Here is a 27,692-nt window from a genome sequence, read left to right as displayed (position 1 = left end):
TTTTAACCCGAGTTTTGAAGTTCTGATTTACCGGCGTGAAAACCAACACGATTTGACGAAAATCCCACAGAAAAACAAAATAGAAAACGACTTATGGATATATCACTATATCTTATTAACTATTCAGATGACAGGTAATTCTTTGCAAAGGATACTGCGGTCATTGAAACTCCATTTTGTTTGTTTTTTTCAATCGGCTTCCTTCGGAATTATCGATTAACTTACTTGGGCATAGTATTGACACGAGCCTATGTTCGCTCTGCTGTTCGTTGCATCATAACTTCCTATAAATCACAAAAAACGTCGCTTATTTTTAAAGCAATCTTTAACGCGGTATCGACACCACTAGCTTACGCGCCAAGGGTCAGTTGATCAACAGTTGGTTAAAAGGCAACCGGCGATGTCAGCTATCCCCATTGGTTAACGCTAAACAACTTTTGAAATACCGGCCCCAGATGGCACTACGATACAATCAATTCCAGGTTCATTGCCGAATTCTTTAGTCCCCTAAACTAAAACTTAAGATAACCTTACTGAGTGTATCGTTGTGCCATCTGGTGTCCCAAAGAGTCGACTAATAAACCTGGAAATTTTGAAATTGAAATTCTTCATGGAAAAATGTCACATTATTGAATGTTATAACAGACGTACAGACATAAGGAAATAAAATTGACAAAATGATGGGGTACCGGCACAAACCAGATGGCGCAACAATGCAACTCAGTTGTAGATAGCGAAAATTAGTTCATTTTCAATGGACTTAGAACTTGATTTTTAGGCTCCCAAACGGAAATTTTGTGAAACAAGTCACCAAATGTATCTGTTTCAAATTCAAATTGGCATCGCCCGCTGATTTTATGGTATAGTTTTACTAAAAAAAGATTTGCCGAAGAAAAGTTGATTCGAATTTAAATGAAATGTAGAAGAAATTGAAGCGCGGTGACCGAGTAACCACTAGCGAACCTGGCGGATACTCGATTGCCACAGTAGCGGTGCCGGTATCGAATTGGGTTACGCGGAGAGACTGGAAGCAGTCTCGGCCGTATCACCCGGACGCATCACAGCGCGTCATCACACTCGCACATCGTGCAACCAAGTATTTCAAACCGACGAATGGAAATAGAAATGAATCTACAATAACCGGCACGGAATCCTCGCTTGCCGCAGTAACAGTGCCGATACCTGACTAACAATAGAAGAGCATAGATGACTTTTATGGTACTTACCGCCGAGCACATACAGGCTGCCTACTGTTAGGCGAATTCCGCATAGACTCGATTCTGAATTAGTATAGATATTCAACTTGTTACCGCCACCCCCGTACGTGACCATATTTGGGGGCTGCAAATGATATACGTTTTTCATTTACGAATATGTTAAAATGATAATTATAACAATCGATAATGTAGATCCATTTAACATTTTGAATTGTAATATACGCCTAATTATAGAAATACAAAAATACTTAGATGGAGGGACGCGTGAAGAAATCGAAAAAGGTTTGTGAATTGTTAGAGCAATCAGCAAATAGCATAAATGATGCTAAAATCTATGAATGACGCGTGTCGGTATATATTGTCATCGGCGATTAGTCATTGGATGAAAGAACCCATTTGGAACGTACGTAATAAATCCCGCAATTATCTAAGCAAAAGACGGAAAGTTCTCGAAGAAATGAGAGAGTATCAACCATGTTTAGAGCAACGTTTCGACTCTTAACAGATAGCCACACAGGCCCTTATTAGGGGAGGGGGACTCGGGAGTCCGAAAGAACCCCCCTCCCCGCCCGTCGACGAAGTTTCACCCAGATGCTGGTCTTGAGAAAATATTGAGCATCGATTTCAAAAGATTGCTCATTGCTAACACTTTTTCATTCGTTTTCGTTCAAAATATGGACTTGTTGCGAAACTTATATTTGGGACCAAATTGTAGGAAATAAACCAAAATGTGCATCCCAAATATGCTAGAAGTTGTGATAATGCTCTTGCATCTGATTTTAGATAGTTTCCTGCGCGGGCAATCCCAGGACCCGACTTTGTGTGAGCAGCTTACAAACAGTTCCGCTTTCAACAAAAAAGTTCCACCCTCATGAAAATCGCGGCCTGCGTCATCAGGCGTATATGATTATGGCTTTGGGAATGCATTCAAGATATTTCACGAAGAATTCAGCACTGGACCTATCTACGGATACTAAACACAGAAATGCGTAAAGCTCTTGTTTTGTTACCTACTTGTTCGAATATTTCCTTTATTTTCACTACATATTTACGCATTCCGTTCTTAACGCGTTCCCTCTTCACCCGAGCTCGCACCACTGGAATATATCAAGTCGATACAGGATAGAAGCTGTTCTAATTATTATGATATACCAAGAACGAATGGAGGTACATTCAAACTAGTTTGAATATAGTCCAATAAATCAGTGTCGGAGTATATACGGAATTGGTTCGGTGAAAATCCATAGAAGCAAAAACAGTAAAAATCTCATTTTCTAATGAGTATATATATATATATATATATATATATATATATATATATATATATATATATATATATATATATATATATATATATATATATATATATATATATATATATATATATATATATATATATATATATATATATATATATATATATTTAAGCATCGGGAGTTACATTTTTCCCTCCCCAGGTTGGTCAATTGGTTTGTCTCTAAGAATCAACTTAAAATCCCTTAAAGAAAACATTCGTTCGCTGTCTCGAAAACCTATTTTTTACGGCTAGGTTAGTACTAATAGTCAGCTAGTCCGATCCTAGAAAAGCGTGCATTGGATGAAAATATGGGAAAACACAAATTATTATCAATAAAAGATCACTGAATATCCTCATGATCGATTTAGGTCTGCCTCACGGAATTCTGCAAAAATCAACAATTTGAAAAATTAGATTTTTTTTGAAATTCGTTCTTTTTTCTATTCAAAAGTAACTTTTTTTAAATCCCTCTTATCACTTGAATCCAATGCAAAATACAATTTTTACTCTTGTCTTTTTTTCTATGTCGAAATTAGAAAAAGAAATTATTTCTAATTTCGTTCTTTCCTGTTCACGCCCGTTTGAAAATTTCTGTATAAAATGGAAATTTATTAAATATTTGTAATATCTACATCAGCTTGCCATCTTATTTCTTATCTTGCCCTCCAAATTATTCTAAAAGGCATAGATATCAATTGATTCACCGTTCGACCTCTAACTACACAAACTAACCAAAGTCATAACGACTGTAGTCGCTTACATCTACCGTCGGGTCGCACGAACACGCTTCAGATACCGCCAGCGCCGTCACGCATAAAACCAAGCAAAACACGAATTTCATCTTGACTCGAATCGAACAAAAACTGTTTTACTGAAATGGTAATAAAACCGAATTCGAATCAAGAAAAAGAGTCAGATTCATTTCTTATCCACGATTTTCGATTCGGAACAAAAAACTAGATAGAATTCTTGCGAAAATTCACGTTCGCCAATGAAATCTTCATTTAAAAATATCGACTAAATACAATTCTCACTTTATACACTTTTAATAAGTTATATTACAATGTCAAACTCCGAGAAATTGATACCGGAACAGCACTTACGTTCAGCTTCCACGAATTGTTACTCCGAGTCCGGTCCGCGGTAACTCCTTATGAAGACATGCGCAAGAATGCAATCTCCGAATAACAACACCTGTTACGGACCAAAATACAATAAACCTATATCTTGAAATTTTATCAATTATTTTTGAAAACCCCCGTCGGATAGTAACAGATTAAGTTTATTATTCTAAGGTTAGATAAGTGGGGACCGACGTGTTCTGAAAAACTGCAACAGCCGTTTTTCTACGATATGATGATCTTCAGTCAGAAGAGTTGTAATTTATGAATCTGAAAATTCAACCACGCGTTTTATGAACATGAAAATTCGACCTGATGTTACTAGAGTTAGAAATAATGATCGTATTCGCAGACGTTGTAATCTGAATGAAATTGAGGACGAGTACCATTTTTTTGCCTTAACATGCCCTGCATACTCTGGCTTAAGACTAAGTTATATACCAAGAACTTACTGGACATTACGTGTGATTATTAGGTGTGTACCGTAGGCGGAGGCCACGTACCCCTCCCTCCCTTGTACGCATTTGTATGCATTTTCATAGACCCCTCTCCCCTCTATCGTGCGTACGGACTAAATATATGGATGGTCTATCAATTTAGTTTAATTTAGTTTCTGATATGTTCTGGTACCCCTGAGAGTAGAACATGTTCTTTCGTATGCTGCTGACATCGCTGTATGAGTAGGCCTACTTTGCCGGATGGATGCTGAGTGGCGATCGCTTTTAATGTGTTGGAATGACGAAAAGGAGCCTGAGTCACAGGGTACTACAGACAGTATTCGAACTAAATGGCACCGTCTCATATCCGAGGGAAATCCTACAATAATTCAGCCCTTGTGGACATTGAACTTGATCGACGACAAGTGACGCTAACTTTCCTGGAGGAACTTACGTACTGTAGACCGCGATAGTTGGTGGAGGTCCCTTAACTGTTACCATCACGACGCAGCGGCGTGGCGATGAAAATGATTAGCGAAATTGTTAAGAAATTAAGGTCCTTCGAAGTTGATACCTTGTTTCTCATCAAATCGCGAAACCGGCCCGCGTCACTCCCGAAAGCCAAAAGAAGATCGCCAAGTCCGAAACTCGCGTCAGATTGCTTACGGTCGTTTCTTTTTGATATAAAACACCTCACGCGCGCCCGATGACGCGTTGTACTGTACCGTAATCTTTTTTTAAGCATTTCGCTTCTGTCGATAATCAGTATTGTGTAAAAGTAGTGTCGGTTATTGAACATTTCAATTTTTCTATGATGAACTGGAGTCATTCATTATAATCGAGTAGAACGACCTTCAGCCATAAGTTTGGCTCATGTGTCCTAATAAAGCAGTCAATCAAGAGAAAAATTAGTGTTCTTAGTTTCGATAATGAGGATGACATCCCCAGCCATTCACAAAATCATCGGGCATGACGCGAGATTATACATTATGCCATTTCATAATGCAGTCACTCGGTTCGAAGTTCAGATGTTTTAGTTACTGTAACGGGAAAACAAGCAAAATGAAGATGTCCACTTGAACTTGTATGGATCGAGTCTCTGAAAAACTTCCGCCCTTGTCTCATATAATATACATTATGCACTGAATAATTTGTGGATTTAAAAATAAAAAACCTCCCGCCGGCTCGTGTCCTTGGAAAATATGAAAATATACGAGTTCCATTTCCACAATTTCCTATTTCAAAAAAGCTAACCAATTCAAAAAATTCGCCCGCCCTCGTCACGTCTACGAAAGGAAAGAGGTCGGGATGAGAAACAGGGTATCAACTTTGAATAGTCCAAACGGGAATAATTACTTTAGAAACAGCGAGCTGAGCGGTATTGCATGCCTACATGCAGAATTGATTTGAGGTTTAAATTGTAGTGAAGCCGTGACAATTACTACCGGCCGAAATAGCTCAGTTGGGAGAGCGTTAGACTGAAGATCTAAAGGTCCCTGGTTCGATCCCGGGTTTCGGCAGGTTCAGTTTTCGTTTTTCTTTCCTTTAATTTTCTTTTTAACCTGAGCGGCGAAACTTCCATATTCCCAAAAATTGTTCCCAACATCATTAATTAATCTACGGCCGAGAAATAAAGTTGGCGAGCCAAAGGGAATATTCTTAGCAACGTTTCGGCTAAAGAATTCATTCAGGCGTATTAATTCCCGGTTGAATTATTGCGGGATTTCGCTAATGATCTGCAAAATATCAAAACAGAAAACGACGATCTAGCCCTACGACGATCTAGCCCTATCGGTATCACAAGCGGTGTGTTTTAACACGTCTCCTCTGCCCTCGTTGTAAACACCTCTTGTAGGCCTATACTCCCCAAGTTTAACACGCGTTTCTAGTCTCCTCCTGAAAGCTAAGGAGAAAGCTTCCAAAGGCAGCCAAATCTGCCTGAGTTTTAAGTTAGTTAAAGTCATCATAATCGAGTGACATGATCGTCAATGAACTTGCTTGTCTTGCTTGACCTAAAAACCCTCAGAGTACACGAAAATGAGACTAATTTTTTGATTTTCTAATTTGGCGTCTCCGGTGAATGCAGTTAATATGATAAGGGTTCAACCGATTGACCAGTAGGGAGTATCCCCATCGATCCTGCATCAACCGCTGGTATAATACGTTAGGGCTTCGGGGTTTCGGACTCGACCTATGCCCCCGCCCCTTGGCGTCGTCGTGCCTGCGGATATTCGGGCTCTCCGTGATATCCGATTAGAGTTGGCTTCGGTCCAATAATCGATCGTCTGCCCAATAACATCATTGATTATTTGTTTACACCTGTTGTTTACCGAGAGAGCGGGAGGGAGCTAGGGGTTTATAATATCATTAATTGTCGAAGGTGAGTAAACCGACGGATTCGTCGTTCCAAGAAGTCGTCTGCTACTAGCGTCGTCATCATCCTGCTTCGAAATGTCGTAAATCTTCGCGAACGGTTGACGACAGCGGTAATTTTCGCGTAACCCGAGTCGTAAAATGGCCGGCTAATCGTCGTTTTATTGCCGCTTTAGGTCATAGATGTTCCATTAGCGGTCGGTTTTATTGCGGAAGGTAAATTAATAAGATTGTGACGCGAATTGGTGAAAACACCGGCCGAGTGCCGCTACCGACGATGATACTATGCGGGTTGATACTTGTTGAATATAATATCAGCGTAGATATCAATACCGACAATCTAGAACCATTCATTCTTTTTATGAACGAAAATTCGACCGACTACAAAGAGAATAGATCAACGTTTACCGTGTATTTTGAAATGTTACGTTAATGTAATGAAAGTAATATGTTCCTTTGGTAATAAATCAAATCAATTACAAATTGTTTTCAATGAGTTCGCGTAACATCCAGCTTTCGATGACGGAACAATTGGATCTTCCACACAAATACCAATTTGCGATGATTTTAGGGCTAAAACAAATTGATACCTTGTTTCTCCGCTCTGCTTTTCTTACTCCGCCCCACTACTTTGGAACTCCTTACCAAATCTAGTCCTTCTACTGATGTTTTTAAATCGCAACTTAAAACCCATTTCTTCACTAAAGCTTTTAACTAATGATGTAAATTGTTTTTTTTATCTTTATGTTTAAATTGTGTTTTTATATTGTAAAGCCAATGAGCATATTTTATATCGATTTTAGGCTCAATAAATCATTATCATTATTATTATTATTATTATTATTATTATTATTATTATTAAAATTTGACCCGGCCGGCCGCCTATCTACCCTATACATTACTTTTTAAAATTCGTGATCAATTTTACCGTAACTGACCCGGCGGTTATAGAAATGAAAAGTCGTGACATTTTACTTGCATTATCGAGCCGTTTTTTCTTAGGTCTTTTTGTGATAGCCCGGTTTTACGGGAACCACCTCCCGAAATATGAAGAAAAGTCAAATAAGAATGATTTTTTTATTCCCGTCTGCGGTCCTCCTCCTCCGAATTCTAATGAGTCTAAAAAAGGCCTTAGTTCCGTAATAAATACATTTATCTGTAATAAATACATTTATTTGCATTGAACTCACGTAGGTTTTCTAGTCATCGTTTTACGACTGTTGCACAGTCAGCTCTACTGAAATTGGTGCCCCTCACGAGAGAGCGCTCTGAATCATCCGCGTTGCGACGACGATGGTTCCTAAATCATCGTCTGGTGATAAAACAAAAAATAAGTCGCGAGAAATAGTCACGGAAATCATGACTCAATTCGTCTGGCAGTCGAAATGTTTTTTTTTTTTGTCTTTTTTTACGTGAGGCATTCGTGAAAAAACGCCTCCATCACTAAAAAAACTGAACGCAATGAAATTGTATTCTCGATGAAATTTTGAAGGTTCAAGGTCAGTTCTCGCGATGTCCGTCTTGAAATTTCTTTATTTTGTTGCAGATGCAGGCCCGTAGCAGAGGGGGTTACTGGTAACCCCCCATTTGGCCGATAGTGCCCTTTTCTGAGATGTACTCATTTGAATTAAACCCCTTTACTCCTTTACCTTGGGCACACTGTACGAAAGGGCACTTTCACATAGACACAGGGCACCTCTTTTACAAAAAGGGCACCCTCTCCACATAAAAGGGCAATTTCATTGACGACAAAGGGAAGTTTTCATGCATAGATGCAATCAGAAAGCGCCCTTTTATATCAAATAACCCCCACTCTCTAAATCCTGCCGCTGAGGACCTGGTATATGTGTATTCATAGTTTACACACATACCCCTATTGAGCCGGGTCCATATTATAGTCGAGATTCGAGTCCAAAAGGGCGGTTTTTGCCGATCCGGATCGTCGGGTCTGGCTGTATTATTCATACCGGTAATGTTGACTGCGGCAATCGAGGATGAGCACGGTTTGCTCGGCCATTTCCCGTATTTTAATCTTTACGGACAATTGGGCGATCTTCGTCGTCAAATAGTTAATACCGAATAAGTTAATAGTTTAGTTAGAGAATCTTTCAGCGATAGCTCTTCAAGATTGGCCGAATATCGTATGTTGTTGTATTCGCGTTTCTAAGAAGAACGTTCCCTGATCGGAGATTGGTATATTGTCTTTAGGACAAACATCAAAGACTCGCCGACTTTGATCATTGGTCACGTTCGCTACGATTTACAATGAACAGACACCTGTGTTGCGTTATAAAATCGAGCAGTTTTCCGTTTCATAGAAATCGAAATTGAACGCGCAAATCATTGTTATGAGGAAATCCACGTTTTTAACCTTAAAACCAGCGAAATAATGTATTATTTTCATTTGGAGTGTGATAGTTTTGAATGTGCGTCAAATACAAACTGTATTGAACCACATGGGGGTATACAAATTAGTCCGATTGAACCAGTTTTTCTGCTCTAAGCTGACTCTGTATCAAGTTCTACACTTTGTCTGATTTCAATTTGGCTCTGGATCCAGTTCCACAGTTGTTTGGGTTTAATTTGACCTCTGGATCCAGTTTCACAGTTGTATGGGTTTAACTTGACGCTGGATCCAGGTCTACAGTTGCGTGGATTGACTTTCGGTCCAGTTGCACAGTTGTGTAGGTTTAATTTGACTATGGATCTAGTTCCACAGTTGTATGGGTTCGATTCGACTCTAGATCCAGTTCCACAATTGTGTGGTTCAATTTGACTCTGATTGCAGTTCCATAGTTGTGTGGGTTTAATCTAACTCTGATCGCAGTTCCACAGTTGTGTGGGTTTAACTTGTCTCTGAATCCAGTTGCACAGTTGTGTGGGTTTAATTTGGCTCTGAAACCAGTTCCAAAGTTGTGAGGGTTTCATTTGGCTCTGAGCCCAGTTTCACAGTTGTGTGGGTCTAATGTGATTCTGGATCCAGTTCCACAGGTGTGGTTCAAATTGACTCTGATTGCACTTCCACAGTTGTGTGGGTATAATCTAACTCTAGATCCAGTTCCACGGGTTGTTTGGGTTCGGGTTTAATTTGACTCAAGTTTTCGTTGTATATAGGTCTGCTCCGGCTATCCGGGGCCTCGGACGACGACGGCACAAAACATTTGATCTTTTCCGATCAAAGGATATCTCATCACCGTCGAAAACCTTTTTATTTTCACGAAAAATGTCGATTATTCTCGTTGCACGCGGCGCGCTATCGTTTGGCGGCCCTGAAATATCGATCGGATCAAACAAAACAGAGTGGCTTTTTGATCGAAATGTCAAATATCAGTTATTCGGATCGTTTCATTAAACAACGACCCCTTCCTATACCCCCAGGCGACTCAGCGGTATAGTATGCAAAAATATTTTGACAAGCCAAAGAATCGACATCGGTCGCCCGCGCTATATAGAGCTGATATTTCAGTCGGGCGCGATTCAAAACTTCAAAAGTTTTCGCCGATCTAAAAAACCGCACCGACAAAAGGGTAAAGATGTCGAATATTGTTTCCGAGTTGTGGGAATTTACGCAGCGCGTTCAGATCTAGTTAAGTATACCCGTCAAATGTATTCCATTAGCGGCCATCTGCCTCGGGTAGGGATGGGCCTTGCGACGCGATACAGTCAATGATATTTAAAAACAACAGATCGATAGCGTGGTTGGAGAGCGCTTCCTTTGAAGCTGCATTGATATAGTTCCTTTTGAGATACCGCTTCGTGACAAATGCCGTTACCTTTAAAAATGTTTGGAGTCTAACAAATGGACCATTTCGCTAGGACTGGATCATTTTTCTGGGGTTGATCCATTCACTAGGACCAAATCATTTTACTAAAACTGGTCCATTTTTCTGGGACTGAACCGTTTCACTAGGACTGATACATTTACTAGGACTGATACATTTACTAGGACTGAACCATTTTTCTGGGACTGAACCATTTCACTAGGACTGAACCATTCACTAGGACTGGGACATTTCACAACGACTGAACCATTTAACTAGGACTGAACCATTTCACTAGGACTGGGACATTTCACTAGGACTGACCATTTCCACAAGGACTGGTACATTTCACTAGGACTGAACCATTTCACTAGGACTGAACCATTTCACTAGGACTGGTACATTTCACTAGGACTGGTACATTTCACTAGGACTAAACCATTTCACTAGGACTGGTACATTTCACAAGGACTGAACCATTTAACTAGGACTAAACTATTTAACTACGACTGAACCATTTCACTAGGACTGGTACATTTCACTAGGACTGGACCATTTCACTAGGACTGGTACATTTCACTAGGACTGGTACATTTCACTAGGACTAAACCATTTCACTAGGACTGGTACATTTCACAAGGACTGAACCATTTAACTAGGACTAAACTATTTAACTACGACTGAACCATTTCACTAGGACTGGTACATTTCACTAGGACTGGACCATTTCACTAGGACTGGTACATTTCACTAGGACTGGTACATTTCACTAGGACTAAACCATTTCACTAGGACTGGTACATTTCACAAGGACTGAACCATTTAACTAGGACTAAACTATTTAACTACGACTGAACCATTTCACTAGGACTGGTACATTTCACTAGGACTGGACCATTTCACTAGGACTGGTACATTTCACTAGGACTGGTACATTTCACTAGGACTAAACCATTTCACTAGGACTGGTACATTTCACAAGGACTGAACCATTTAACTAGGACTAAACTATTTAACTACGACTGAACCATTTCACTAGGAGTGAACTATTTGACGAATCCAAAATTCTGGAAATTTCTGATCCTGTTGTTTGGGGTACGTGCACCTACAATACCGAGTATTTCTAATCCTCAGTCGTTTCCGTGAACTGGACTTTTTATGGGGTAGTCATATATACCCCCTAGAGCTGAAACGGATTGATTTTGGTTAATTGATCTCTAACCAGGAGAGAATATGGCTTAGAAGTTTGTTTTTGTTTTTGTTCGACGGTTCGACGGTACTCGCGCGAGCGCGCGCGCCGGACCCCATGCGGCCTCAGAGGAGAAATCATTCCCGTCGATAGATCAAAGAAATCTATATTAAAGAATGCGTGTTCGCGAGGAAACGAACGACTCTCGCTTAAAAATGCACTCGCTGACCTCTCAACCGTTCCCCACACTAGCGCGCGGGAGAGTGGGGAGAGTGAATGTTTCAGGGGCATCTATATTCACCCCAGCTCAATCCAACAGGTTCAGATTCAGGCGCCTCTCGTCAGCCGAAAAAAGACCGGACTGCCTTCTTCGTCGAGTCGCGATGATAAATCAACCTCTTTAAAATGAGGGCGAACGTAAATTTTTTGAGGTGCAAAATGAATTTTCTAGCAGAAAGATGCCCGCTACATTTTCTAAACCCATTTCAAATTGATACTTAAGAAATAGTACGTATAAGCATGAAAAATATATATATTCAGAGATAATGGAGTCGTCGGACTACAGCCTATTTGCTAAACAAATCTTGTAATGATATAATCTTTTGATACAAAAAGTATGATGGAAATTTATTGACACGCATTGTGCGAACGACATAGATCTAACTGGACCGGTTTGTGGGCTGGGGAACTTAACATCACGATACCCGGTTTTATGGGAAGCTTTTTTAAAGTATGCACAATCTTTACCTTATTTGCCCAGAGACTATTCTAATTCAACTGCACAGATTCATCATCTATTCTGATCGGTTTGACACCAATTTCAGGATGAACTCAAAAAATTGACTGACTTATGGAACCTTGGAGTAATCACACTGTATCGGGTTCGATTTCTCCGAGAATCAAACGTCGGTGCATTTGAAATGGAACTGATATTTGTAATTTCACGATCAGGATGACACAGATCAAGGAATTAGGACAGAAGGTATGCCACACGGAAAGTTTCAATTTTCACTCAGTTTCGACATGGAAGCAACTCGTATAGGCGCAGGAAGGTGTGCACACCCCAATGACAGATATACGTTTCCCGTTTTGGGGAATTACAATTGTGAAGAGTATGCATAGAAATGAATGACAGGTCTTCTTGCTTTGCTTTATGAACGGCTCGTATCCGGCCGCGGCGGCGGCGGTGACTTCAAAACGTGTCCGTTCGATTTGAACACGTCGTTGACTTTTAACAATGCAGGTTCGAGTGTTTCAATTTGTGAGGCTCTTGACGTCGCCCGCTTTCACGTTTCAATTCAATAGCGATATACAGTAACTCGACTCTCACTCAAAAATAGCGGTTTGCGGTTCTCTTAGAAATGAAAGCAGTCTCCGTCGGTCGGGTTCCTCGGCGTAGAGACCGAAATGAGTATATATTCATTTTCTACGGGAAAAAAATGCGTTTTCGATTTCGAGGTTTTTCCGAGAGGAAAATTCGGCAACAGTTTTTTGCGAATTTCGGTTAGAAATTCGTCCTCATCTCGCGTTGTTTATCGTCTGTATATTTTTCATAAAAACCTTTTTCCAATGAAGAACGCAACCCACAATCAAAGACAAACTGCGGGAGGAATTTAACGTTTCAACTTTTAAAAAAATGCGGTGAGCCATTTTCACGAGAAAGCAACACTTTTCAAAATAACTCATAACGTTTGAGTTGCAACGTCAACATCCTCTTAAAATTGTCCTTAACTGTGGGTTTTTATTTTTCAACTCAATTAGACCGCTTGTCTACGAAAACCAATCCACGACGAATCGGCGTTGGATTCAAGGACTTCTTTCGAAGGTTCGGTGACCATTTAGCGTACATTTCTGATCGTCGAAAGGCTGGAGGCGCGTTAGCGAATGAGGGAGATTCGAAGTTGCGGATACGGAACTGATGCAATGTTATACATCGTACAACATTTCCAAGTATAGAAAACTCGTTTTTATCCTGGAGGTTCGTAAGATTCCGCGAGATAAAGCGCTAAAAACCTAAAAGCGCAACTCAAAATATTTGAAGGTCTCGCTCAAGGCCCACAAGACCCCGGGCCCGGACCTGGAAATCTCGCTTGATTCAGGGTTAGATTTCGCCAGTTTTACGGTTTCGTTTTGGTCCGTAGAACGAACCTGTTTCAACAACAATTTTAAGGTCACAACGAATAAGTATGATGCGTATATTGTGAATTTTTGTCGGTCTATAGTGGCCACATTCTTTGAATTTCCAGATTCCAATTAGAAACTCTCCTATTTTGCCGTGACCCGGACAGAAAATCTACCTAAAAGGGATGTAATTGTAATCTACCTAATTTCCAGATCTCAAATCTGAAAGTTACAAACAAACGTCCGTTGAAATCGATGCACCTCGTAAGGTGCAGGCGAAAATTTGTGAAATGAATTCCCGATTAGGTAGAAAATGTGAAAAAAGGGAAAAAACATTTCGAAATCAAAGGATTCCTTTTTTTATATTTTTTATGGATATCGAAATGAATTTTTCCTTTTCGGCCACGTCTGACCACAGCCCTGAGCTCAAAAACAGCGCCGATCTCTTGCACCGTGTTGTATATATACACCACGGCGAACGGAGAGTTGCGTTGAGCGTCGGGGTTATTCGGTGCAAACATTACGAGAGAACGCGCGAGTACGTTTTAAACCTGACGTTTGATCACATTCCTGCTGACTATATTCCCGGAGTACCACAATAAATCGTGCGCTATAAATCAATAACTCGCGCCGATTGAATACTATACTTCCGGTTAAGAACCACGTGCACAAACAACTTACGTATTCATAATACTTAACTACCCATTTAGAAATTCGGAACTTAATCGCCTTTCTCGACCATTTAACATGCGTTCAAGGGCTTCTTTCGGAATATGTTTGATAAAATGAACTAGAAGCATCAGACATTAGACATTTTATCAGCGCAATTTAAAAAACTGATCATCCACACTTAACATGTGTTCAGCACTTCACCTGAGACATTTCAAATTGAAAATAAACTTCAAACATCAGACATTCTGGAGATTGTATCAGCACACTTTCAAATACTGATCGTTCACACTTCACATGTGTTCAGTACTTCACCTGAGACATTTTTAATTGAAAATAAACTTCAAACATCAGACATTCTGGACATTATCAGCACACTTTCATCAAAAACCGACCGTCAACACTTCGCATGTGTTCAAAATTTTACCCGAGACATATTTTATTGAAAAAATGAACTTCAACGAGTAGATATTAGAACTATATCATAGACACGTGTTCAAAACTTTATCCGAGACATTTTCAATCGAAAATTAACTACGAATTTCAGATGTAATATCATCAGCAAAAAGCGATCTGATGCATACATATCTGATGCGGGTTTCCACGTCACTTTCAAACTGTTGCTTCCAAAATTCACTACGGCTCGAATATCTCGATTCTGACTGGTTGGTTCGGGCGGCCAATCAGCTCGCTCGACTGGGCCGTTGTAACGTCAATTAGTCGGTATTTTACGACATGGCTGTCATCGGCGGCGTCTTTGATTCAAGTGCGCGTACAAAGCCCGATAATCTACATCCATTCGGCGAAGGTGCGAAAAGTAAAAACGAAACTCGCGCGGCCGCTCTCGTCTATAAAACCGCCGCGGTCCGGAGCATTCCTGTCATTCAACTACACCGCAACCGATCGACGTTAACCGATCTACCGGAGCTGCTGCCGTGCGCGTCGCGATCGAAATCAGCGTATCGGATTACAAAAAAAAAAAACATTTAAGATCATCTAAATCGTGTGAAAAATATCGGTTCCGATTTTGATACGAACAGCGGTCGCGTCTGGTCGTGCTTGTCTTCGCTCGAATAAGTAAGCTGTTTAAGCGTTCGTTTAACGACTCCAAAAAACTCCCGTTCAAAAACTAACTATGGCGTTACGCGATCGGAACCGAACGATTTCTCGCGGTTTGTTCGTCTGCTACTTCTTTTGTTTCGCTTTCGCGTTCGGCGTGATTCCAGGCGGCGGTGGACGAGCAGCCGACTCGGAGACAACGATCAATAATAACAACAATAATAACCATATCAACGACGGCAATAGCGAAAACAATAATAAAAACGGCAGAGGATTCGGCCAGAAACGACACCAACGCTGGGCCGACGCCGCTTACGAGTTCGTCGGCAAACAAAACTGCAAGGAGGTGTTCGTAATGACCGTGAAAGATTGCAAACTCGTGAAATCTCGCGATAAGTCCGAGATGAATGTTTACATAGCCGAACCGAGCAGTCGCGGCAGGTTTTCGGCCGTTCTGCCGGACGGCGGGCTGAGCAAGTCCGGTAAACACGATTCGGTAGTGGTCATCGATCCGTTCCCGGCGGCGAATTTCGGACACTTGACCATCGTTTTTTATCTGGATACGGACACAACTTGGTCGATCTGTACGGTAGAGGGTGGTACTTATTTAGGTGAGTATTTTCATTTCAAATGCACCATCCATATTCCACCATCCATCCCACCTCCCATCCCACCTTCCATCCCACCTTCCATCACATGCACCACCATGCCACCACTCATCCCACCTGTGAGGTTTTGGATTATTTCAAAGTACCCGAAATGTTATTAACGATATTACGGTAAAATCAGTTGCCCCCCCCCATAAATTTTTGGAATAGGTCCCCTTCGGTATCTTTTGAAAGAAATTTCGAGAGTTTCGAAATTCCTTCTTTTGAGATTGACAAACATTTTGCTAACGCCTAACAGAGTTTTTGTTATAGCCTATGTATAGGACGTGTGTCGGTGTTTGGGTATTAACTGCCTAAATAAGGGTTTTCCTGCATTTTGTCAAGAGCAGTTTTTCGCGGTGGAAAGGACGCCTATTTTTTGACAAATTCGAAAATTCCTGGATGACGTAAATATGCGATCTTATCCGAGATTTCTGGGAAACAATAGCATTTTTTAATAAAACCCAACTAGCCTTGAACATCCCCGTCCACGCACGGAATTACGACCATTCGTTAATCAGTGAGTAATTGTATAGGCGGTAACACGTGAGCTTCCACGAGTCTTTGATGTCGTTAAACATCAAACGATGCCGCTATTTTATTGTACTAGCGATGCATTCGCCGAGAGGTGAAAAAAACATTCGATTCTTGCTGTATGGGTTCGACTATATAGGCCCTCGCGCTCACGACGCAAAAAAAAACACTGAAACAGATAACGGAAACACGTTTCCCGAGTCGTGTGCGAGAAACGAAAAACATAGTTTCGGGAAACGATGTTTCCGAGATTGAACGGTTCTGATTCCGTGTTTCCCTGCGTTGGGACCATAAGTTTTGTTCGTGGTAAATTTGTCTATCAGTCGGTTTATCGGGCCGGCTCGGAATAGCGCGATGGAGTATCGGCTAGTGAATTGTTTTCGATGAAAGATATCATTTCAGTCGCATATGCGAGTGGCTGTTCGGGGATCCGGTCGTTCACCCTAAAAGCTTTTTAACGCTGATACTTTTTTCGGTTACTCGGTTACGTAGTCAGGGCTTAGACCTAAGACCGGTCTAAGACGAACTTTGTGCAATATACAGCCGATGCAATAACTTTCAGTTTCAAGAGAAGGGCCCTTTTGGACCTTAGACTGGACTAGGATTCGGTTGCCTATTCAAGGCTTAGATTTAAACCAGTCCAAGCTCATTTTGGTTTTATAGCCAATATAACATCTTGAGACCAGGTTTAAGCTAATTTTGGTTCTATAGCCAATCTTACAACTTAAGACCAGTCAAGACCATTTTTGTTTTATATGCACAACTTAAAAGATCGGTCTCAAGATTCAAGTCCGCTTTTGGACTTAAGTTACGACTTGTGCAACTGGGCACCTGGGCATGTCATTGGGTTATCTTCCCAACATTCGGGGCTCACTGGGCGACAAGCGAAAATTTGTGGTCCCATAGTTGCCGCGTTACTCAAATTAGGAATTTTTGTTTATGAAATCCCAGCGAAAAAAGAAAGAAAAATTCGCTCCTCAATAATTCGAATCATTTCAAGTCGAATTATCACGAAATGCGCTGCCTCGAGTCAGGGGCAGCTTATAAATATTTATTGGACCTATAGCGCCGAGCCTCTCAAACATTTATAGACATTTAGTGACATCTATAACAGAAACGGCTCCGCGATTAGAGGACGAATACTAATCCAATGCGCAGAAGTGAACTTCAAAGCATAATCGCCACCGAGCCGAAATGCCATGAAAATTGTTTCCCAGATGAGGTCCTGTGATCTTTCGTGTAATAAACAAGGCTTTGATGAGAAGGGTTATGTTGAAGATTAATCTAAGATCCTACGTACAGTTAATAAAGATTTGATAAAGCGCAATTAGTTTATTGCGCCGAATAATTTGGTGGTAATTTTACCAGAATGCTAGAAATGCTAGTTGTTTGTAATATATACATTTTTAACATTCCATTTTCGTTATAATGTTCATATGTCACCTCAAGACAGTTCGGATCAGTTATTCAATATGTTATTATCTATATTTTGAATACCACCAGTTGCTGAAAGGTCCTTTTTAAATATCACGGTACAGAGCGATCAGTTGCCGGAAGGCTTGAATGACTTCTCTGGGTCTCCTGTGATTTTATGATTTACTCCATCCATATTGTCAAAAATAAAACATTCACACGAAACCCTGTAGATTTTTCTATTTCATAATGTAATTTCGAAATGCAAAATGAATTCATTCATTCAATACCACGGTACAGGGTCAATAGTTGCTGGGCGATTTCTTATATAGTTGTCAAGCGTAAACCAGGGTACAGGGGCAAATCATCTTTCAGTAACTGATGACCCCTGTACCATGGTTAACATCTTAACGAATCTTTCCAGCTATTTGACCCATCTAGCTGTTATTAAGCAACCCCGTCCCATCAATGGCACCAAAACCGTGTGTGTGGTCTTCCACCAACCGCTCCCTACGCCCGCATAGAGGACTGGTCTTCCACCAACCGCTCCCTACGCCCGCATAGAGGACTGGTCTTCCACCAACCGCTCCCTACGCCCGCATAGAGGACTGGTCTTCCACCAACCGTTCCCTACGCCCGCATAGAGGACTGGTCTCCATTTTATACGTATCATTTAAAAATTGCGTATGCGCATAATTTAAGTCATGGTGTTCATAAGAAATTGAATCCACGTTTTTTTTATATTCAACTAAGAATAATTGCTAATGTGTATAGAAACGTGTTGAAAAATTCATGTTGACACGACATTTACCGGGGTGGGGATATTCACTAGGGGCCGGATATCTAGCAGCGGATTTTTACAAGGGAGCATAGGCCTACATTCAGTTAGAATGTGATATCTGTATAAATAATACATGTTTTATCGTCATGTTGAATACATTTTGCAGGAAACGGGGAATGTCTCTCCTTGGCGCTGAAGAAACGGTGTAAGAACGCGTTATCCAGGCGACGTCGACGACGAAATTTCCACCGGCGATGCGAGATCAATTTCCTGCCGATCGTCTACCTGTCGTCCGACGCCAGCAGACGACAGCGGCTGAACTGCCGCGATGACGTCATCGGATTCAAACGATGCCCGCAGTTGAGACCGAAAAACGAAACGGCGCGTATCGTCTGCAACGCGTTGCGGGACAACACGAAACGCTGCGAAACGACGCAGGAAACGATCAAAACCAGCTGCCGAATGTTCGAAATCTGCGACCAGGCGGTGCTGATCTCGGGCGGCTGGAACCGCCAGACGGGTCAGCCCAGACACCGCGGTAATCTCGTCAATATGTTCAATATGCTGGCGAATCACGGCTTCGTGAAGAAAAATATCAAAATATTCTACGCGAACGGTGCCACTAAATTGTCAGGTGAGTTTGATGCAGCGAGTCTTTGCAGTGATGTTTGATAAACATGAACAGGAAGGTTTTTAAGCCCCAAATCCTGGGGGAAATGGGTATAACTGGATATATAATGGATATGATCGTTGCAGCTATGGGCACGAAATGACTATGACAGTAGAAATATTGAGCTAACTGTTAAGTTATAGACCAACATTTAATGTGCAAAGGTTCATCAGGATCCCAGTTGTACAACTGATAGTTAAACGAGATCTAGCCCCAGTTGTACAATTCCGATTCGAGTCGTACAACTGGGAATCGCACAAGAAGGCAACGATATCATTCGCAACATATTTTGGAAAACAAAACCAAATTTGAAAACTAATACGTGATGCTGTTGCGTTCACTATCAGTGCCGAGTGTCAAGCGGGTTCGAGTCCTGCTGGCTGCTTGCAGTGTGCGGGCGACGCCAAAAAAGCCACGATCCCGTCATGAGGTTAAATGAACAATCTAAAAGGTTTAGTCTTTGGGAAACCAAGATCAAAACGACGTAGAACATAAACAAATAAACGAATGAAATGATTTCCGAAATTTTCAATTTCAAGCAGAAAGCGACGAGAACCTGGAAATCCACCCGGCAGCGATGAAGTTAGCGATGCGGTATCACATTAAGAAGATGTGCGTCACGCCTCACTGCGTCGACTCGCTAGTGATATATCTCAATAACCCCGGTCTCAGCGACGGCACCAGTTTACTGTGGGACGCTAATTCAGACGGAATAGTAAGTACACATTACATTAACAATATAGACACCATCAAAATATCAAATTTATTCGATGAGCTAGCGACGAAATATAACACCAGCTATACCGCCAGATGGCGTGACGAGCACTCGGTCTTCACTCAAAGACAAGGTTATATTTTCTGTTGATTGTAAATATTGTATACACAATAGTCTCCCTCCATGTATCTGAGTGTAAATAAATCCTTATCGTTTCGTTGTCAAAAGCCGGTCAACTTTGAGCTGAATTTTTAGGCTCCCGGATCAGCACTCGATCGACCATTCGTATTCATTTTGGTCGCGTCGACTTGACCCAATTTAGGTGTAACGTTTGAGAAAACGTGAATTTTACCTAGTGGTTTTACAGCAAGAAAAAAAACTTCAACTAAAATCATTTCAATTTTCTTCGCAGATGGAAGAACACGAACGCTATTCGGTAGAGGAGTTACTCTCCGATTTGGACGGGTGCACGGCTCGCCAGGTGCACCTAATCGCCGATCAGAGTTACTCCGGAGAAATTGCCCGGGCCTTCCAGAAATCGACGGCGAGCCACGCCAACGTGATAGTATTCGCTAGCGGGAGCGATAACGAATATTCGTGGGCCTCCGACTTCACCGAACACTGGGCGAGCTACGACCACACGCATTCGTGTACGCGTAACGCCCATTTGGTAAGCTAACTAATACATCGATATAAAGTAATCTTACTTTTTACAAATCTCCAATGACATCATCAATTACCTTACTAGTGATCTAACGACGCTCCCAGAATGGAATTCCCCTTATGACGTCATTCCGTTGCCCTACGGATTTTCCAACCCTTTCACAAAAGATGGGCCTCTATGTAAATCCTCTACGATACCATTGCCTTCTCACAGCGATTCACAATCGATATACCCGTCCAGAAAAGATGGCTACCTCTACGAATCCCCTTATGACATCACTAAATAATAGCCTACAAGTACAAGTAATCTACAAGTACATCTACAAGTAATTCGACAATGACGCTTCCATGCACTCATATATCCCCCAAAAATGCCCCAATTGTGAATGATTAACAAAAGATGTCTGCCCGCATAGATCCCCATATGACATCATCAAATTACCGGCTATTCATTAGATTGGTTGACCCTCCTAGATAGTCACCCCCATAGATCTCCCTCCCTCCCAAAATAGTCAAATTCCGCCGGGTGATTTGATCCATAAAAGATGGTTTCCTCTATAATCATCCCTAACGACGTCACCAAATTGCCTTTATACTAGTTATCTGTGATCTATTGACGACACTTACACAAAAAGATGGCCGCCTCAATCCCATGTAATCATCATTTATGTTTTGTTTCTATTTCCAGGCTAGCGCCGATAAAGTGCGATTTTCGCGACCGGAAGTCGGCGAGAGTTTGCTGAATCACGTGAACGCGACCATATTCGGAGCGCCCTGTGACGTCACGCCGCGCTTCTCCGACAAAGAACTCCGACAGCAGTATCTGGGCTGTCAGAATCTGCCGACGGCGCTGTGGTTCGAGAAGGTCGTCAACGCAAAGAAAACCGACCCGTCGTCGCAGCTGTCGAACATCGACAGCTAATTCGAGCGACGACTCCGCGAGAAAATACAACTCGAATCCGAGAAGAAAGATTCGTTATTAAGCGAGGAGGACAAATAATGCGGAATTTGTAATGTGTAATTTAAAAACTCATCAAAACAGCATCAAACTTCGAATATAAGGGAAATATTGCGAAACAACGTATACCCGGTACATATCAGAATAACGATTGCGATGGGATCTGAGGGAAGAATAACTATGTCAAGTAAAAACCCGTATTAATGAAATAACTTGATGAGAATTCGACATTTCGGCCCAATTCTATTTCATTTTTGAAATTAAATGTTTAAAGATGGCCCGCACGGTTGGGTCGAAACGCGAAATTCTCGGCCAGTTCGTTTCGTTATACTTTTGCCTTCAACTTCGTTGATAACGGAGACAGTCACGTGTGTATATGGTTGCCAAGAATATCGACGTTGTAAATAGATCGATTTATAAGTTCGCGAGTAATTCTGGCGCCGATTTACCCGGCGGCAGGAGATAGCGGGGTTTATATCCCAAGTCGCGGGCCACAAGAGGAGGTGAGGTGCGCAGTGTTCGAAGTGTCATCTCTCTAGCCGACTATAGGACAAAGTTATGTTACATCAATGCATATGTGTGGTGTGCGTATATACAGTTTGACATTGATTTGGTTAAGACGCGCATTTATGCAAATCTATATGTGTATAGATAGCCCTAAATCAAAACGTCGTGAATTGGAATTCACTCCGATGATTGCATCGTCACGAATAGGTGTGCTTGGGGGGAGGTGTTGACCCGGGGCGTTGCATCCCATATAACGCACAATTAAAGCTATAATTACGTATCTAAACGTGGTAAAATTTCTAAATTTTCTAATAAACTGACTTACAATTCCGCCGCTAGAGGGCGTATTTCACAATGTGTGTGACGTGTAATGATTTCTGTTTTGCTCGACAATGTTGTAAAAAGTGAAACATAAATATAAATTCTCTGCGGTACTACGTACAACTACGCAGAACTACGCACTACTAACAAGCTTAACTACTAACAAGCTTAATGTAGTGCTGGGTAGTTCTGTTCTTCTACGATTTCTACAATCTGTTCTTTTATATTTTATGTATGTTTGTAAATATAAGTTATTTATTGAATATAATTTTGCCTGTAAAATAAATGCATCTGTATAAATTGTATAAAAAGTAATGCGTACGGTACGTTTTGTAATTTATTCTTCGTCGTGTTGTTGTGAATCTGTTCACTAGATTTCGAATTCGAAGTGTTGCGCGGATAAACGGCTAAGGATTGACTTTAAAGACCTGGGCCCAGTTGATCAAGCTGGCTGGGCTAGCTGGCTGGCTGGCTGTCTGACTGACTGACTGACTGACTGGACTGACTGACTGACTGACTGACTGACTGACTGACTGACTGACTGACTGACTGACTGACTGACTGACTGACTGACTGACTGACTGACTGACTGACTGACTGACTGACTGACTGACTGACTGACTGACTGACTGACTGACTGACTGACTGACTGACTGACTGACTGACTGACTGACTGACTGACTGACTGACTGACTGACTGACTGACTGACTGACTGACTGACTGACTGACTGACTGACTGACTGACTGACTGACTGACTGACTGACTGACTGACTGACTGACTGACTGACTGACTGACTGACTGACTGACTGACTGACTGACTGACTGACTGACTGACTGACTGACTGACTGACTGACTGACTGACTGACTGACTGACTGACTGGACTGACTGACTGACTAACTGACTGAATTTCTTGCTGCGGTAATCTGGATTGACTTCGCACGCAATGCACGTAAATGCAGTACCATAAATCATCAAATTTGGCGGCTATTCGAAATATTTCGCTATCTTTGCCAGCTCTCCATCCTGAAATAAAACTAGTTATACTTTTGTCCTCAAAGTATTAGAGAGGGAGAGTACAAGATGGGCCCACTCATCAGCTTTTTCTAGCAAACATCGAGATTCACAAAAAAACAGATTGTTCTAAATGTGTTACAGTCAATATTATACTTTATAATGAACAGCCAAAACAAATATCATGAGAATATTCAAATATTCAAATATATCGATTTTCAAACGGTAACTTCTAACAAACGAGGGGTTGGAAGAGTATCGACCAACGACGGATATATCGTAATATGATCGTCACACCTAGGATTTTAGAGGCTACCACTAGAATTAAAAGTGAGTTGATGAAGTGGAAAAATGCAGCGAATCAGTAAAATAGTAAAAAACTCGAGTGTTCGATTAAAAATGCTAATTAGATAAATATTCTCTCCACATATTCGCCGGTTTCAGAGTGTATTATAGTTTAGAATATGGATTCCCAGTTGTTGCTCGTTTGGCTGCTGGTTTCAGGATTTGGCGCAGGTAAGGGTTTATATAACATATACAGTCCAGTGCGGTTAGCTCAGGTTAGACTGGGAACCAAAAGGTCCCTGGTTCGAAACCACCTCTGGCGTTGGTATCGAAGCCACGGACAAGCTCTGGTTGTCTGTTAAGACTCTAGTCAGGCTGTCTCTTAAGATCCGCTAGGGTTACACTGTTACTTGCAGTAAAAAGAGAGTTGTAAGGCTATCAAACATATTAGAGTTCTACTAAACTAAAAATAAACATTCCCTTACTGATCTTACATTTATTTAAGTACAGATTTTTCGAGCCGAGGTCATAGCCGGATCTGCAGCTAGATCTTAAATTTGACCATCCAAAATTCAATTAATTCATTTTCAGTTTTATCGCAACATTTGGACAGTAGTGAAATAAACTGATTTTATTGATCGATTGTAATTTCACGAATAGATTTCAGTTTCTGCTAACATATTTTCAGATTTCAATTTCTAAACATATTTTCAGCGGCGGTGAATGTGAATTGTCCCGGAGGTTGGTTTCAGTCGGGCGAGCAATGTTTTCTCGTCGACGACGACGAAAAAACGTACGAGGAGGCGAAGGAGGAATGCCGAGAGAAAGGAGCGAAACTAGCCAGCATCAGATCGCTCCACGATAACATCTTAGCTAACGGTATAGTAAAACGGTAGAGAGGTGACGGTTAAATTTTTCAATTGTCCTATAGATTCAAATCAGTTCCGTCACGTACGTACGAACGTCCTCTAGGGGAATTCTACGTACATTCAAATTCTGTAGGCGTAAATCGATATTCAAATGTCGGCACACTTAACCAGCTAAAAAAATCGATTATGCAAATGAAGGCAGGTATCGCGTGAGCATGTAGAATACTCTATACGTTCTGATGTGTAAGTTCGTGTTCGCGACAGGTCGCGATATGCATTTCGTGACAGATTGTGTAATAATAGAAACGTCCTCATTTGCATAAACTACGAGTATATATATCTGTCTGCTCCGTAGCGTTTGTGTGTAGATACGACTAATTAGTAATATCTTGTTTATTTGTCTTCTAGCTGTTCTTCAGTCGGAGGAGGTCGGATGGGCTTATATTTCTAAAAACAACCGGGTAATTATATAAAAAGAATCCACCTGATCCGTGTGGAACTGCGGCCGCAGTTCCACAGTCGTGTGTATATACGTAATTCAATTGCGTTAGTATCCACACTTCGGATCCGAGAATATCCCCACGTAGACCTTTTTCGCGAAAGATGCTGCCTACATAAATCTCCCGGATCCAGTTCCAAATTTGTTAGTTGATATTTGACTCAGAGTTAGCTCACTGATCGAATATGTACTAATTCATCTTAGAGTCAACTCATAACTGTGGAACTGGATCTAGTGAAATAACCCGTGAAGAATAGACAATAGTTAATAACCCACTATACACAAAAAGATTAGAAATGAAATTCATAATTCAAGAATAAAAAACAAAAGACCCGACATTATGGAATCTTTTCCAGCGACCATCGTCAGGCGATAACAATTCTGTTTGTAGTGGGTATTGTCCACTCCTGATTTTACGTACAAACTTCCGGGAAACGGGGCTGCGAGTAGATCCAAATCGGCAATAGAAAGGAGATTCGTTTAGAGACAGCCATCTTGAATGTCGTCTGCCAACTACGGAAGGAACTGAGAATTTCTTCCGTTACCAGATTGCGAAGTTAAAATTTGACTTAAAAGCTACGTCGAAATGTGGAAATGAACTAATCCTGACAGAACTAACCTAGGCTAAAGAGTACGGATGTTAAAAAAATCGTTTTTTTTCAAGGATACTTTCTTTTTTTCAAAGTATAGTGAGTTTACAAACTGGGGCGTCGGTGAAGGTATAACAGCAGAGAACCCGAACCGGACGTGTATGGCTATCGATACGTCACGTGGTGGGTTATGGCGGGCGGTGTCGTGCGACGAGGAACTCGATGGTTTCGTTTGTTCGGCTAAACCGCAATTCATGTAAGTTTTCACCACTGACAATATCACATTTACCTAAGTCTTTCGGCCCGCGAGTAATTTTTTTACGAGTAACAAGTTAGTTTATTCATCATAACCAAGTGCTATCGTCAATGAACAACGAATCAGTAGAAAAGGAAATATATTTACATGATTCTGCCCATAGACTAAGTGAACCAGATTCTCATTCATTGGTGGGTTCCACTAAATCTAAGAATTTAATAAACTTGTCTCAACAAAGTAAGATTGAGCCGATAACAACAAAACTGAGCTTGTACGCGAGGACTTGGCACGTTGTTAAAAAGATCAGAAGACTGAATGAATTCATCAGCACTTTAGTAGGAGTTACGTTATATGGTAGAGAAATTAGTACCGGTATATACAATGTAGTGCAACACGTGACACCTATTCCAGCGTAGTCGAAAACTAATGAAGTCACACGTTCTACGGTTATTTTCTTTTAGAATCGAAGATGAAGATGACGACGACGACGATGATGATGATGACGATGACGACGACGATGATGATGACGACGATGACGATGATGATAGCGAAGAAAAGCAGCCGAAATCCTCCGTTGAATCAGTGGGACATAGCAGCGGGGAACGCAGAAATACCAGCGAGGAAAGTGCGTCCACTAGCGAGGAGGCTAAGCCTAGCAAACCGGGAAAGGCGCCTAAATCTAGCAACGATAAGAAAGGAAAGAAAGTAGTCATGATCAGTAAAGTTGTCGAATTAGTCGGAGACGGCGAAAAACAGCGCGAGAACAAAATCATCGAAATCTCGCTTGATAGAAAGCCGCGAGCTAATCCGCTGATCCGACCGGAAGAACCGGGTCACGTGGTGTCGGATAACGTGCCGGCAGACGGGCAAGTTGCCAAAGGGAAAAACCAGACGAAAAAGAATGAATACCGTAAGATGTCCGGTAAACTACCGACTAACGACGCAGATGGACCAATTAGCGGCGTCGATTCGGGTGATGCACCAATCAGCGGCGTCGCTAAGCCGGCAAACGACAACGCCCTCGGTTGGATCGTCGATTCGAAGATAATCGCAGACGACGACGACGATGACGAGGAGAAAAAGGATATAAAGAAAAAGAGGTTGTACATGAGAATGATGAAGATTATGATGAAAATGCTCGAAGTATCTCATAAATTCAAGTAAAGGGGTCCAGTGTAAACCAGACCTCTGGGGGAAGGGAGTTCGGTTTATTAGCTATATTCAGTAGACTGGCGTCCTATACAACGTAAGTTTGAAAATAATCTTGAACACTTCAGGACCAGCATCCATCGTTTTTACTTAAGTATAACATCAAAACAGATCATTTAAAATTAAGTTCATTTCAAAATGTTTTACCAACATTTTGTATGGAAAACTTGTCAAATATTATTCCTAAAAGATTCGAATATTATCAATTACTGGTGTTTTAATTCCGTTTGTATTCAGGGTTTTGATTTACTTCAAGAATAAGAATTCAAATATGATTAACTAATTACTTCAAGAATCATGATTGTAAACTGCTTAGAAAATGCATGCGTGAAATGCCGATTTTTATCTTTTACTGTATAGCGTAACTAACTGAGAACAGTGGACACTGGTCGTAGGTGAAATGCTATACTATAAACGCCACTAGAAAAGCTATGGCCTTGGTCCGTATTCAAGCGTCTTTGCCAAGTGACGATCCATATGAAATAACACTACGTTCATGAAAAATGACGTCAGTT

General features: G+C 41.2%; 3 protein-coding genes and 1 non-coding gene across 4 annotated transcripts; 3 read left to right on the top strand and 1 right to left on the bottom strand.

Annotated features, from left to right (window-relative positions):
* Positions 1-134: 134 nt before the first annotated feature.
* Positions 135-3,700, bottom strand: LOC141912307 (uncharacterized). Its single transcript, XM_074803551.1, has 5 exons — positions 3,618-3,700; positions 3,247-3,385; positions 2,232-2,314; positions 1,227-1,341; positions 135-284 (listed from the first exon to the last, which is right to left on the bottom strand). The coding sequence occupies exons 2-5, from the start codon at positions 3,353-3,355 to the stop codon at positions 217-219; spliced, it is 375 nt and encodes a 124-aa protein (XP_074659652.1). The 5' UTR covers positions 3,356-3,385; positions 3,618-3,700; the 3' UTR covers positions 135-216.
* Positions 3,701-5,519: 1,819 nt separating this feature from the next.
* On the top strand, positions 5,520-5,592 carry Trnaf-gaa (transfer RNA phenylalanine (anticodon GAA)). Its single transcript has one exon. It is a non-coding gene; the product is annotated as a tRNA-Phe (tRNA).
* Positions 5,593-15,320: 9,728 nt separating this feature from the next.
* Positions 15,321-21,589, top strand: LOC141912224 (uncharacterized). The gene is made up of 5 exons (XM_074803442.1): positions 15,321-15,855; positions 18,786-19,253; positions 19,829-20,004; positions 20,417-20,674; positions 21,356-21,589. Exons 1-5 carry the CDS (start codon positions 15,321-15,323, stop codon positions 21,587-21,589), a joined length of 1,671 nt encoding a protein of 556 aa, XP_074659543.1.
* A 2,109-nt stretch (positions 21,590-23,698) lies between these two features.
* On the top strand, positions 23,699-27,660 carry LOC141912112 (uncharacterized). Its single transcript, XM_074803330.1, has 6 exons — positions 23,699-23,799; positions 23,914-23,985; positions 24,469-24,633; positions 25,032-25,084; positions 25,808-25,968; positions 26,430-27,660. The coding sequence occupies exons 2-6, from the start codon at positions 23,934-23,936 to the stop codon at positions 27,130-27,132; spliced, it is 1,134 nt and encodes a 377-aa protein (XP_074659431.1). The 5' UTR covers positions 23,699-23,799; positions 23,914-23,933; the 3' UTR covers positions 27,133-27,660.
* The last annotated feature ends 32 nt before the right edge of the window (positions 27,661-27,692 follow it).

The sequence above is a fragment of the Tubulanus polymorphus genome, chromosome 10 (genome assembly GCF_964204645.1).
Source record: "Tubulanus polymorphus chromosome 10, tnTubPoly1.2, whole genome shotgun sequence".
Lineage (NCBI taxonomy): Eukaryota > Metazoa > Nemertea > Palaeonemertea > Tubulaniformes > Tubulanidae > Tubulanus > Tubulanus polymorphus.
This window is presented reverse-complemented; position numbering and strand designations above follow the sequence as displayed.

Bases quoted from the DNA above. Each gene is read 5' to 3' on its own strand.
- LOC141912112 (XM_074803330.1), top strand. From the start codon at position 23,934: ATGGATTCCCAGTTGTTGCTCGTTTGGCTGCTGGTTTCAGGATTTGGC. The intron at 23,986-24,468 runs GTAAGGGTTTAT...ACATATTTTCAG, and splicing joins GGTTTCAGGATTTGGCGCAG to CGGCGGTGAATGTGAATTGT. The intron at 24,634-25,031 runs GTATAGTAAAAC...TTTGTCTTCTAG, and splicing joins CGATAACATCTTAGCTAACG to CTGTTCTTCAGTCGGAGGAG.
- LOC141912307 (XM_074803551.1), bottom strand. From the start codon at position 3,355: ATGAAATTCGTGTTTTGCTTGGTTTTATGCGTGACGGCGCTGGCGGTA. The intron at 2,315-3,246 runs GTTAGTTTGTGT...GATATATTCCAG, and splicing joins CTACAGTCGTTATGACTTTG to TGGTGCGAGCTCGGGTGAAG. The intron at 285-1,226 runs GTAAGTACCATA...TGTGATTTATAG, and splicing joins CAGCCTGTATGTGCTCGGCG to GAAGTTATGATGCAACGAAC.
- LOC141912224 (XM_074803442.1), top strand. From the start codon at position 15,321: ATGGCGTTACGCGATCGGAACCGAACGATTTCTCGCGGTTTGTTCGTC. The intron at 15,856-18,785 runs GTGAGTATTTTC...TACATTTTGCAG, and splicing joins AGAGGGTGGTACTTATTTAG to GAAACGGGGAATGTCTCTCC. The intron at 20,005-20,416 runs GTAAGTACACAT...TTTTCTTCGCAG, and splicing joins ACGCTAATTCAGACGGAATA to ATGGAAGAACACGAACGCTA.